Here is a 14,007-nt window from a genome sequence, read left to right as displayed (position 1 = left end):
GTTCGCCTTAGCAATCTCACTAGGATAAAGACCACCTCCATTCCTGTCATTACTGAAAGAGATCATGATACCTCACATCTCAAAATAGGGCTACTTAATGTTAGATCCCTTACTTCAAAGGCAATTATAGTCAATGAACTAATCACTGATCATAATCTTGTTGTGATTGGCCTGACTGAAACATGGCTTAAGCCTGATTAATTTACTGTTTTAAATGAGGCCTCACCTCCTAGCTACACTAATGACCATATCCCCCATGCATCCTGCAAAGGCGGAGGTGTTGCTAACATTTACGATAGCAAATTTCAATTTACAAAAAAAAATGACGTTTTTGTCTTTTGAGCTTCTAGTCATGAAATCTATGCAGCCTACTCAATCACTTTTTATAGCTACTGTTTACAGGCCTCCTGGGCCATATACAGCGTTTCTTACTGAGTTCCCTGAATTCCTATCGGACCTTGTAGTCATAGCAGATAATATTCTAATCTTTGGTGACTTTAATATTCACATGGAAAAGTCCACAGACCCACTCCAAAAGGCTTTCGGAGCCATCATCGACTCAGTGGGTTTTGTCCAACATGTCTCTGGACCCACTAACTGTCACAGTCATACGCTGGACCTAATTTTGTCCCATGGAATAAATGTTGTGGATCTTAATGTTTTTCCTCATAATCCTGGACTATCGGACCACCATTTTATTATGTTTGCAATTGCAACAAATAATCTGCTCAGACCCCAACCAAGGACCATCAAAAGTTGTGCTATAAATTCACAGACAACACAAAGATGCCTTGATGCCCTTCCAGACTCCCTCTGCCTACCCAAGGACGCCAGAGGACAAAAATCAGTTAACCACCTAACTGAGGATCTCGATTTAACCTTGCGCAATACCCTAGATGCAGTTGCACAACACCCCTAAAAACTAAAAACATTTCTCATCAGAAACTAGCTCCCTGGTACACAGAAAATACCCGAGCTCTGAAGCAAGCTTCCAGAAAATTGGAACGGAAATGGCGCCACACCAAACTGGAAGTCTTCCGACTAGCTTGGAAAGATGGTACCGTGCAGTACCGAAGAGCCCTTACTGCTGCTCGATCATCCTATTTTTCTAACTTAATTGAGGAAAATAAGAACAATCCGAAATTCCTTTTTGATACTGTCGCAAAGCTAACTAAAAAGCAGCATTCCCCAAGAGAGGATGACTTTCACTTCAGCAGTGATAAATTCATGAACTTCTTTGAGGAAAAGATTATGATTTATTAGAAAGCAAATTACGGACTCCTCTTTAAACCTGCGTATTCCTCCAAACCTCAGTTGTCCTGAGTCTGCACAACTCTGCCAGGACCTATTCCAACTAAACTACTGAAAGAGCTGCTTCCTGTGCTTGGCCATCTTATGTTGAACATGATAAATGGCTCTCTATCCACTGGATGTGTACCAAACTCACTAAAAGTGGCAGTAATAAAGCCTCTCTTGAAAAAGCCAAACCTTGACCCAGAAAATCTAAAAAACTATCGGCCTATATCGAATCTTCCATTCCTCTCAAAATTTTTAGAGAAGGCTGTTGCGCAGCAACTCACTGCCTTCCTGAAGACAAACAATGTATACGAAATGCTTCAGTCTGGTTTTAGACCCCATCATAGCACTGAGACGGCACTTGTGAAGGTGGTAAATGACATTTTAATGGCATCGGACCGAGGCTCTGCATCTGTCCTCGTGCTCCTAGACCTTAGTGCTGCTTTTGATACCATCGATCACCAAATTCTTATGGAGAGATTGGAAACCCAAATTGGTCTACACGGACATGTTCTGGCCTGGTTTAGATCTTATCTGTCGGAAAGATATCAGTTTGTCTCTGTGAATGGTTTGTCCTCTGACAAATCAACTGTAAATTTCGGTGTTCCTCAAGGTTCCGTTTTAGGACCACTATTATTTTCACTATACATTTTACCTCTTGGGGATGTTATTCGAAAACATAATGTTAACTTTCACTGCTATGCGGATGACACGCAGCTGTACATTTCAATGAAACATGGTGAAGCCCCAAAATTGCCCTCGCTAGAAGCATGTGTTTCAGACATAAGGAAGTGGATGCTGCAAACTTTCTACTATTACACTCGGACAAAACAGAGATGCTTGTTCTAGGTCCCAAGAAACAAAGAGATCTTCTGTTGAATCTGACAATTAATCTTAATGGTTGTACAGTCGTCTCAAATAAAACTGTGAAGGACCTCGGCGTTACTCTGGACCCTGATCTCTCTTTGATGAACATATCAAGACCATTTCGAGGACAGCTTTTTTCCATCTACGTAATATTGCAAAAATCAGAAACTTTCTGTCCAAAAATGATGCAGAAAAATGTATCCATGCTTTTGTTACTTCTAGGTTAGATTACTGCAATGCTCTACTTTCCGGCTACCCGGATAAAGCACTAAATAAACTTCAGTTAGTGCTAAATACGGCTGCTAGAATCCTGACTAGAACCAAAACATTTGATCATATTACTCCAGTGCTAGCCTCTCTACACTGGCTTCCTGTCAAAGCAAGGGCTGATTTCAAGGTTTTACTGCTAACCTACAAAGCATTACATGGGCTTGCTCCTACCTACCTCTATGATTTGGTCCTGCCATACATACCTACACGTATGCTACGGTCACAAGACGCAGGCCTCCTAATTGTCCCTTGAATTTCTAAGCAAACAGCTGGAGGCAGGGCTTTCTCCTATAGAGCTCCATTTTTATGGAACGGTCTGCCTACCCATGCCAGAGACGCAAACTCGGTCTCAACCTTTAAGTCTTTACTGAAGACTCATCTCTTCAGTGGGTCATATGATTGAGTGTAGTCTGGCCCAGGAGTGGGAAGGTGAACGGAAAGGCTCTGGAGCAACGAACCGCCCTTGCTGTCTCTGCCTGGCCGGTTCCCCTCTTTCCGCTAACCCTATTACAGGGGCTGAGTCACTGGCTTACTGGGGCTCTCTCATGCCGTCCCTGCAGGGGGTGCATCACCTGAGTGGGTTGATTCACTGTTGTGGTCATCCTGTCTGGGTTGGCGCCCCCCCCTTGGGTTGTGCCGTGGCGGAGATCTTTGTGGGCTATACTCAGCCTTGTCTCAGGATGGTAAGTTGGTGGTTGAAGATATCCCTCTAGTGGTGTGGGGGCTGTGCTTTGGCAAAGTGGGTGGGGCTATATCCTTCCTGTTTGGCCCTGTCCGGGGGTGTCCTCGGATGGGGCCACAGTGTCTCCTGACCCCTCCTGTCTCAGCCTCCAGTATTTATGCTGCAGTAGTTTGTGTCTGGGGGCTAGGGTCAGTTTGTTATATCTGGAGTACTTCTCCTGTCCTATTCGGTGTCCTGTGTGAATCTAAGTGTGCGTTCTCTAATTCTCTCCTTTCTTTCTCTCTCTCGGAGGACCTGAGCCCTAGGACCATGCCCCAGGACTACCTGACATGATGACTCCTTGCTGTCCCCAGTCCACCTGGCCATGCTGCTGCTCCAGTTTCAACTGTTCTGCCTTACTATTATTTGACCATGCTGGTCATTTATGAACATTTGAACATCTTGGCCATGTTCTGTTATAATCTCCACCCGGCACAGCCAGAGGAGGACTGGCCACCCCACATAGCCTGGTTCCTCTCTAGGTTTCTTCCTAGGTTTTGGCCTTTCTAGGGAGTTTTTCCTAGCCACCGTGCTTCTACACCTGCATTGCTTGCTGTTTGGGGTTTTAGGCTGGGTTTCTGTACAGCACTTTGAGATATCAGCTGATGTACGTAGGGCTATATAAATGAATTTGATTTGATTTGATTTGAATGGCAAGAATGGTGCAAGCTAACAGGCGGTCCACAAACAGTGCAGTACAACAGTGGTGTGCAGATCAACATCTCGGAATGCACAACTCGGCGGTTTTGGTCCCGGATGGGCTATTGCAGCAGACGACCACACCAGGTTCCACTCCTATCAGCTAGAAACAAGAAGCGCGTCCATGGCCCCACCCTGCCTGGAGTCAATGGTACAGGTTGGTGGCGGTGCTGTAATGGTGTGGGGAATGTTTTCCTGACACACGTTAGGTCCCTTGATACCAACTGAGCAACGTGTCCATTCCCAAGAGAATTCAGCCTGTTCTGGAGGCCAAGGGGATTCGACCCGGTACTAGATGGGTGTACCTAATAACCATTTTATGAGGTCACATACAACGGTGGGTTTAAAAACAATACCGAACACCCCATACATAAGCGAAGTAATCACTACTTTGTGAGCACAAATCAAAATAATGCAACATCTAACATGACTTACATTGTATTGTTGATAACTATGAGGGAGTAACTTCTGCACAAACCTTGTTTAAGGGTAGACTCAGCTATATGAAATCATCACACATAACAGGGTGACTTTATAAGGGCACAAGGCGAGACTCAAATGCAGACACAGGAGGCAGATAGAGCACCAATATTTATTATAACAAAGGGAGTAGGCAAATGCAGGTCAGGGACAGGCAAGAGTTCATCATTCATAAACCAGGTCAGAGTACAAACAGTACCAGATGATAGGCAGTCTCGAGATCAGGCCAGGCAGGGGTCAGAAACCAGATCCAAGTCCAAAACAGTACAAGGGGATAGGCACGTTGGTAGTCAGAACAGGCAGAGTGGTCAGGCAGGTTGGTAGTCAGAACAGGCAGAGTGGTCAGGCAGGCTGGTAGTCAGAACAGGCAGAGTGGTCAGGCAGGTTGGTAGTCAGAACAGGCAGAGTGGTCAGGCAGGTTGGTAAGTCAGAACAGGCAGAGTGGTCAGGCAGGTTGGTAGTCAGAACAGGCAGAGTGGTCAGGCAGGTTGGTAGTCAGAACAGGCAGAGTGGTCAGGCAGGCGGGTTCAGAATCAGGACAGGTCAGGGTCAAAACCAGGAGGACTAGAAACAAACGGAGACTGGGAAAGATAGGCACAAGGAAAAATGTTGCAAGACGAACTGGCACAGAGAGGCGGGAGGGGGTGGCACCTGGAGGGGGTGGAGACAATCACAAGGACAGGTAAACCAGATCAGGGTGTGACACCCCCCCCCCCCCCTCTAGGGGCGCCCCGGGGTGTTGGCGGTGGAAGTCGGCGATGAGGGCTAGATCCAGGATGTCTCAAGCGGGAACCCAGCACCTCTCCTCCGTAACCCTCCCCCCTGCCCCATGGTCGAACAACCAGGAGGCATTTTACTGTGTATGCTGGATGGCCATCAATGACATGGGGAGGGGAGGTGGGACAGAAGACAAAGGACTGTGAGACACGGGCTTAATCTTAGACACATGGAAAGTAGGGTGGATATGGAGAGTACGGGGTAAAGTGAGATGGACAGCAGTAGAACTAAGGACTCTAGAGTTGGGAAAAGGACCAATGAAACAGGGGGACAGTTTGCGTGACTCTACCCAAAGAGGCAGGTCCCGTGTGGACAGCCAATGAGGTAGCGGGGAGTCCGGCGGCGGTCCGCTTGTTGACGATACCTATCTTGAGAAGTGCTACCCGAGCTCTTCTCCGGGCACGTCGACAGCGACGGATGAACATCGGGGGCGAAGGTACGTTGACTTCCAGTTCTTGTTTTGGGAAAAGTGGAGGCTGGTACCCCATGGAGCACTCAAAAGGGGAGAGTCCCGTGGCTGAACAGGGAAGGGTGTTCCGGGCATACTCCACCCAGACCAGTTGTCGGCTCCAGGTAGTAGGGTTGGTTTAGGTCAGGCATCTTAGGGTGGTCTCCAGTTCCTGGTTAGCTCGCTTCGACTGGCCGTTAGATTGGGGTTGGAATCCAGAGGATAGGCTGGCTGACGCCCTAATAAGGGTGCAGGACATCTTCCAGAACTGACACGAGAACTGAGAACCCCGGGCAGAAACCATATCCACTGGGAGTCCATGGATCCAGAAGAAGTGCTGCACCATAAGCTGGGCCATTTCCTTGGCAGAGGGAAGTTTGGGGAGAGGGATGAAATGAGCAACCTTTGAGAACCGATCCATCGATGCCATCAGACAGTGGAAGCCGAGTGACAAAGTCCAGAGAGATATGGGACCAGGGACGATGAGGTACCAGTAGTGGCTGAAGAAGGCCAGAAAGAGCTTGTCTTGGAGTCTTGTTCTCAGCACACGCTGTGCACGCGGTGGTGAAGGCAGAGACGTCAGGAACCATTGTGGGCCACCAGAAACGTTGTCAGAGGAATGCTAGGGTCCAGCGGGAACCTGGATGACAGGTCAGCCTGGAGGAATGAGCCCATTCCAGGACCCGGGGACGGACTGAGTTAGAGACAAATAGCCGGTTAGTCAGGCCCCCTTCAGGTCCATGCTGGGAACATTGTGCCTTGCAAACCAGGGTCTTAATCCCCCAACCCACTGCAAGGTAGGGAGAATGCTTTCGGAGACAGAGGGTGTGGCAGAGGAACTGTATAGGCGGGAGAGGGTGACTCGATTCACATTTTTTGGACCTTGGGCGGTAGGAAATGGTGAAGTTGACTCTTGTAAACAAGAGAGCCCACCGGGCCTGCCTGGAGTTAAGGCGCTTGGCTGTATGGATATATTCCACATTTTTATGGTTGATCCAGACCAAGAATGGCTGTTCTACTCCTTCCAGCCAGTGCCTCCACTCTTCCAACACCATCTTGACTGCCAGGAGTTCTCGGTTGTCTACGCCGTAGTTCCTCTCTGCAGGATTTAGACAATGGGGCAGGAAGGCACAGGGATGAATCTTTTGGTCCTGGGCAGATCACTGGGACAGGATGGCCCCCACTCCAATGTCAGAAGCGTCAACCTATATCACAAATTGACGGAACAGGTCCGGATGGATGAGGGTGGGTGCTGTGGTGAACCAATGCTTCAGGTCCACAAAGGCTCTGTTGACAGCTGGAGACCACGTGAATGGTACTTTGGGAGAGGTGAGTGCAGAGAGAGGGGTCACCAGGGCCCCAAATGAAACGGCAGTAGAAGTTAGTGAAACCCAGGAAACATTGTAACTGCACCCTGGATATAGGTTGAGACCAATCTACCACTGCTTTCACTTTTCCAGGATCATTTGGACATTTCCCTCAGCGATGACATATCCCAGAAAGGAGATTGTCGAGCGGTGGAACTCACATTTCTCGGCTTTCATGAACAATTGGTTCTCCAGGAGGTTCTGAAGGACCTGTCTGACATGAAGAACGTGTTCTTGGGCAGACCGGGAAAACAAACAGGATGTCCTCAAGGTAGACAAACCCAAAACGGTTTAGCATGCCTCGGAGCACATCGTTTACCAGAGCCTGGAAGACAGCAGAGGCGTTGGTGAGCCCAAACGTCATGACCTGGTACTCATAATGTCCGCTGGCTGTGTTGAATGCTGTCTTCCACTCATCTCCTTCGTGTATCCGAACCAGATGATAGGCATTCCAAAGATCTAGCTTGCAAAAAATGGTGGCCCCTGGATAGGTTCAAATGCTGAGGAGAGATAGGGGGTAACGATTCTTAATCGTAATGTCATTCAGACCTCGGTAGTCAATGCATGGATGCAGGGTCTTGTCCTTCTTCTCCACAAAGAAAAACCCTGCGCCGGTAGGAGATGTAGACGGACAGACGCCTCCAGTAGCCAGAGAATCCTCAATGTACTCCTCCATGGCCTTGGTCTCCGGCCCAGATAGAGAATACAGCCAACCATGAGGTGGTGTGGTGCCTGGGAGGAGATCAATGGCCCAATCATAAGGACGGTGCGGGGGAAGAGAAGTAGCATGTGCCTTACTGAAAACTTCCAGGAGGTCATGGTATTCAGTGGGAATGGCACCGACATCCAAAGCCTTGCAAAATGGGCTCAAACCCAGGACGGAGCTCATGGTCCAGTCAATAACAGGGTTGTGTTTTTGAGCCAGGAAAATCCCAAGACATCAGGAACATGGGGAGATGCAATGAGGAGGAACTGTATGGTCTCCCTGTGGTTTCCTGAAATCCATATATGAACGGGCACTGTACTATAGGTGACTCTTCCAATTGAACGGCCGTCCACTGCCCTTGCATCCATGGGGACAGAGAGGGATTGAGTGGGAATGCTAAGTTCAGAAACAATAATTAGCATCCATAAAACTTTCAGCCGCAGAGTCAATGAGCACTCGAAGAGACTTAGATTGGTCTCCCCACAGCAAAAGCACAAAAAAAGCGGGTGATGGGAACTCCCAGTCTGGCTCACCAGAGTATGTGTACCCACCAGAGACAAGGCTTTCCTAACAGGGCAGGTAGCTATATAATGTCCTGCCCCTCCACAGTACAAACAACAGTTTGAACTCCGCCTACGTGAGCGTTCCCCAACCAATAAACTAGCTCTTTCCATTTGCATAGGCTCAGGATTCAACTCACCCGTCGTTGATGATCTTGGGGAACCTCGGGTGTTTCGGCTCTCCTAAGAAATACAAATTTCGGGAATTTCTGGATTCCTTAGGACGAGTGCCATCATCAGACGAACGAGTATTCCCAAGGCCCGACCTCCTCTCACACCGGTGTTCATGGAAGCGGCCATCACTCGATAAGGGAATCAAGATCCAGTAGTATTTCCCGAGCAGCGAGCTCGTCCATGATCCCCTCCGACAGTCCACGGAGGAAGGTGTCGAACAGAGCCCCCGGATTCCAGGAACTCTCGGCGGTCAATGTGCGGAAATCTACTGTGTAGTCTGCCACACTACTGGAGTTCTGATGTACCTGCAGTAGTTTGAGCCGCCTACCTCCCGGGCAGCATAAACCAGGTCAGAGTCCAAACAGTACCAGAGTACTAGAAACAAACTGGGAAAGATAGGAGAATGAAAAAAACGCTGGCTGACTTGGCAAACAAGACGAACTGGAACAGAGAGACTGGAAACAGGGATATATACACCGGGGATAATAAGCGACACCTGGAGGGGGTGGAGACAATCACAAGGACAGGTGAACAAGATCAGGGTGTGAATGACTTCCTGCTTACAAACATCAACTATACTCCTTGAGGTATGCCTAGCATTGCCTACATTAAGAAGGCGGAAATCCTGGTTGATTTGAATGTTGTTCTTGGTTTCTGTGAGCAGGCAGTCATCCCACTGTCAATGATGACGTCATATTGCTGAGTGCCTACCTATCGTCAACACAGCACTTCTGCTTTCATACTTACTTTTCGCAATGCATCTAGGATAAGTTCAGAAGAGGGGAGAGTCATGGATAAAGCTTCACTGACTGTGAAAAGCATTCATTCACACCAGTTTCATAGGATTTGTTGTTAGGGTAGTGTCAAATTGAAGTTGCTAGGATTTCTTGTTAAATTAAGGTTTTATTTAGATTTTCTTCCAATCTTATTTCTAAGACATTCAATTCCAGAAACATATTATTATTTATTATTTTGTTCTACCTTGTTATTTTTTGTTTTACGTTGTTATTGATTAGGGCATTGTGCGGAGCTTGTAATAAAGGAATTTCACTGTACTTGAGCACGTGACACTAAAACTTGAACTTGAAACTAGTAAATCACAGCACAAGAGTTAAGTAATGGAAAGTTATGAATCTGTCAACTGTGCTCATTTGCCAAATCTGTCTTAGTGCCAATTACCCTTGCCATACAGGAGGGCGACCCACTTCCAAAGATGACCTTTGCCATACAGGAGGGCGACCCACTGCCAAAGATGACCTTTGCCATACAGGAGGGCGACCCACTTCCAAAGATGACCTTTGCCATACAGGAGGGCGACCCACTGCCAAAGATGACCTTTGCCATACAGGAGGGCGACCCACTGCCAAACATGACCTTTGCCATGCAGGGCCAGAGGGTTCACCTCTTACGACAGCCTCGTAAGTTGATGACCTCCGTGTCTCCCAGGTGCCATGTCAGAGAGCAGCCCACTGCCAAAGATGACCTTTGCCATGCAGGAGAGCAGCCCACTGCCAAAGATGACCTTTGCCATGCAGGAGAGCAGCCCACTGCCAAAGATGACCTTTGCCATGCAGGAGAGCAGCCCACTGCCAAAGATGACATTTGTCATGCAGGAGAGCAGCACACTGCCAAAGATGACCTTTGCCATACAGAAGGGAAGACCACTGCCAAAGTGTCTCTGTGACCTGCTGTGTGTAGGCAGAGAAACAGATAGAAGTGTGTGCGTGTGTGTGTGTGAGAGAGAGTGAGAGACAGAGAGATAACGTGAGAGAAGAGTTTGAAATCAGGCAGAGAAAACACTGCAAAACCTGGATTTATTCCTGGCCTACATATTCAAACTACTGTATCAGTAAGCAGACAACAATAATGCTAAACGTGTCTGCTTATTGAGAGATATGAGAATAGTATGTGTTCCTTGCTTATTTTCAGGAGCGCGAGAGGAAAGCCACGTCGGAGCTGTTGCGCACACACACACAGGTAGGCAATCACACACACACACACACACACACACACACACACACACACACACACACACACACACACACACACACACACACACACACACACACACACACACACACACACACACACACACACACACACACACACACACACACACACACACACACACACACACACACACACACACACACACACAGCACTCTGCTTTCTACACAATCCTTGGCTGATCTACAACACTGTTCAAACTCTGCCCTCTTGCAGTGACAGTGGGAAGCCAAGCCAGAGGCCTGGATTCCTACTCTGCCCTCTTGCAGTGACAGTGGGAAGCCAAGCCAGAGGCCTGAGTTCCAACTGGGGGTTTGACTCATCAGCACTATTACATTATCGGAGGCGGTGACCCATTAACAGTGCACGATCTCAGCACTATTACATTATCGGAGGCGGTGACCCATTAACAGTGCACGATCTCAGCACTATTACATTATCGGAGGCAGTGACCCACTAACAGAGCATGATATTGATTGAGTGCCTACTCAAGATGGAAGACACTGCTCATGCAAAATACAGGAGCCATTTTGAAAACCTGGACAACCTGCAGAACTGAGATGTAGGTAGAGTACGTTGACAATGTGGTACTTTGCCTCAGTACCGGCATGAGTCTATATACAGCTCCAGCTGGGGACTTCATAACTTTCCAGGGGCCAAGTTCATGAGCCCACGGAGTGTATGAAAATGTTACGAGGTCATTGAAAGATGAATACAGCTTTGTACAGGGTTTTCACAGCTGTTGAGAGGGCAGCTAAAAGAAGAGGCCTTTTAGTGAATCCACATAAGGAAACTTACAAGACTTCTGAAACATATAACTACTAGCAAGTCTCTATTACCACTGGTCTGGCTGCTAGTACCAACCAAATGTAGACGTATAGCAGTAGAATTGTATTACAGAGATGTTTTTGAGCACTATACTGGAAGCAGCTGTGGCTGATGAGCCCAAGGCATTTCCTTGGTTATGGAATTCCGATGCCCCTTTATCACCATTATTATCTGCTAATTCAAGTAGACCGACCTTACTCAGTGGAGCAGTGCTGCTTGTACTTCAGCTCTGATCTAATTACATAATCTTCCTAAAATACATTTTACAACAAATAAATCATAGTCCCCCATGTGCTCCAGACAGTTGTTGAGGATATTATGTGTGCATGTAAGATGTTCCATTTGGGTTGTAAATCTCAGAACCTTTGCATTTTCCACTGGCCACTGGCTATTTCGCTGTGCACATAGCCTACATGGCAGTTATCCAGGAGAGTTCTGGACAGTTTTGGGGACTTTAGTATATCCCTCATCCATAATCTTTGGGCCTCAGCTCTCTCTTAATCTCTTGGGTATTCTGAGATGGGGTTCCTGTCTCTTCCTGATGAGAGAACCAGAAAAAAATCCTCCCTAAAGAGAAATCATCTTGGGTCCGGGACAATGAAGTCAGATTTTTCATTGCACATTCTATAGGGTCCAAGTCCATGTAGACGATATGTTACCAAAAATAAACATGAACTTGGGATAAGTGAAGATATCATTTTGAAAATATCATAAAAAATGTTAATGATTGCATATCATTATAGACAATCATAACGCTGAATACCCCCTTACAATGACAGATAGGCCATCATTGTAAATAAGAATTTGTTTTTAACTGACTTGCCTAGTTAAAGGTTAAATAAAACATAAAAATGTAAATACATTTAATTTCAATGGACATCCAACATAATCATCCCTTAAAGACCCATGTTTTCATGAATTTACCTGAAAAGCATACTGGTATGGAGATTCTTACATTGTTTTAGGAATTCTTATGGTATTTTAGCATACAGTCTTTTACATAGCCACTAGGGTCAATAGACAGTGGTGTTCATTTGGCGATTGACTATATGTTATCAAATATATTATGAAATCATATCGAATTGTGGAAGTCATTGATCAAGATGGATTTGATTTCATATTTTTATTATCCTTTTTAAAGATGATAGGCCATGCAACTTAAATATCGTATTGGCTATGGAATGAACACTGAAAGCAGTTTTGAAACAAAAGGATCTGAGAATTATTGAGAGTGTTAATAATATGTTGTTGTGCATTTTTTCGATTATAAGATTCAATTTCAGACAGTGGCAACACAAAAAAAATCATTAATAAATAATATATTTGAATAATCTAGAACACTATCCAATTGACTACTAATAGCCTATACAATAAAACACTAAAATACTCACCCAAAATTCCAACCACTAAAAGTTTAAACACAGCCAACGCATTTGTATCCATCACGTTGAGAATAACAATCCCCCACACGATTCGGATTCTTTCAATGAAATCTCAACTGGGTGATAAATGTCTGTAGCAAACCATTATTATCCAAACTCAATGAAAGCACGCGCGCGCGCAACTTCTTTCATAGTTCATGTGTCAAATTTAGAACTCCGCAATACGTCCTCAAATTAGGCACTGAACCTCCACATTGGATGCGCGTCCTCGGTGTTCTTGCCTCACTGTCCTTGTGCAAGCTTGCCTGCACATCTCGTTGCTAAAATGACTTCTGCGCTCTAGCATCCTATCAGAGGGGGGAGAAAGGAGGGGAGATAGAGCGTCCCCTTCGTCTCCGTTCCTATCTCCTTCCATATGCAGGAAACCATTATGAAATGGACAATTTAATATGAATGATAACGATTTTATTGAATGACACGTGCATATTAAAGGTCCAATGCAGTCGTTTTTTATCAAAATATCAAATAATATCTGGGTAACAATTAAGTACCTTACTGTGATTGTTTTCTATTCAAATTGTCAAAAAGAATCAAAAGTAGCATCTTAGCAAAGAGCAAATTCTCAAGCAAGAATTGTGCTAGTCAGGGAGTAGGGAGGGGAAGACTGAAAACGTGCTGTTATTGGCAGAGATGTTTGGAACTCTCTTTATTATTGTTCTCTTAACTAATTTACTACCAGGTGATGTCACCAAGCAGGCCAATATTCCATCCCACCCAAACAGGCTGAGATTTCAGGCAGTCTTTTCAAACAGCTCTTGCACTAAAAGGGCATTATCATAATTTTCAAAATGTCTCAGTATTATTCCAACCTCATAGTGTGGAAATATATATATAATAAAGGATAACCTATAACCTATAACTATTTGTTACATTTTTTAAAATAGCTTTCAAGAATAAGCCATTGTAAAATGTTATGTGTTATAGATTATTAAATTTTATGTTAGACTTCATTCTTATGCAATATTTTTGAATGGTTTAATATTCCTATACATATCCATAAATTGTAACAAAGAATGAAATACTTGTTTATTAATAGGCCTATTATGTAAGCCTACTCTAGGCTATAAATATGCCTAGATTTTTCATGAAAGTTATTATAAAGTGTTACCACCTACCTAAAACATGACAGAGGAAAAGCGGGCAAGCCACAAGTAGGATTGATACAAATATAAATTGATGATGCTGTTTGTGATTTTAGGCCTAGCAAAATTGTATTCATTCTAGGCCATTCTCTACATTATTATCCAAACATTTTAACCTGTCAAATGCTGCAATTCAAAGAAATGCGTGCAAAATAAAATCCATATTTGGAATATCCAAAAAAGTACTCTGAACGGTATCAAATTGTATACAATTTATGTATTC

At 45.4% G+C, this 14,007-nt stretch overlaps 1 protein-coding gene across 2 annotated transcripts in view; it reads right to left on the bottom strand.

The window, feature by feature from the left end:
- LOC123990269 (receptor activity-modifying protein 3-like) overlaps positions 1-12,882 on the bottom strand; it is a 41,508-nt gene extending 28,626 nt beyond the window's left edge. For both annotated transcript variants that reach the window (XM_046290854.1, XM_046290852.1), the window contains exon 1: positions 12,592-12,882. Coding sequence is in view for 1 of the 2 variants with exons in the window: in XM_046290852.1 (XP_046146808.1) it covers positions 12,592-12,643 (52 nt within the window). In the remaining variant the exon portion in view is untranslated. The remainder of the gene's footprint in view (positions 1-12,591) is intronic.
- Positions 12,883-14,007: the final 1,125 nt, after the last annotated feature.

Source organism: Oncorhynchus gorbuscha, linkage group LG12, assembly GCF_021184085.1.
Source record: "Oncorhynchus gorbuscha isolate QuinsamMale2020 ecotype Even-year linkage group LG12, OgorEven_v1.0, whole genome shotgun sequence".
Taxonomy (NCBI): Eukaryota; Metazoa; Chordata; class Actinopteri; order Salmoniformes; family Salmonidae; genus Oncorhynchus; species Oncorhynchus gorbuscha.
This window is presented reverse-complemented; position numbering and strand designations above follow the sequence as displayed.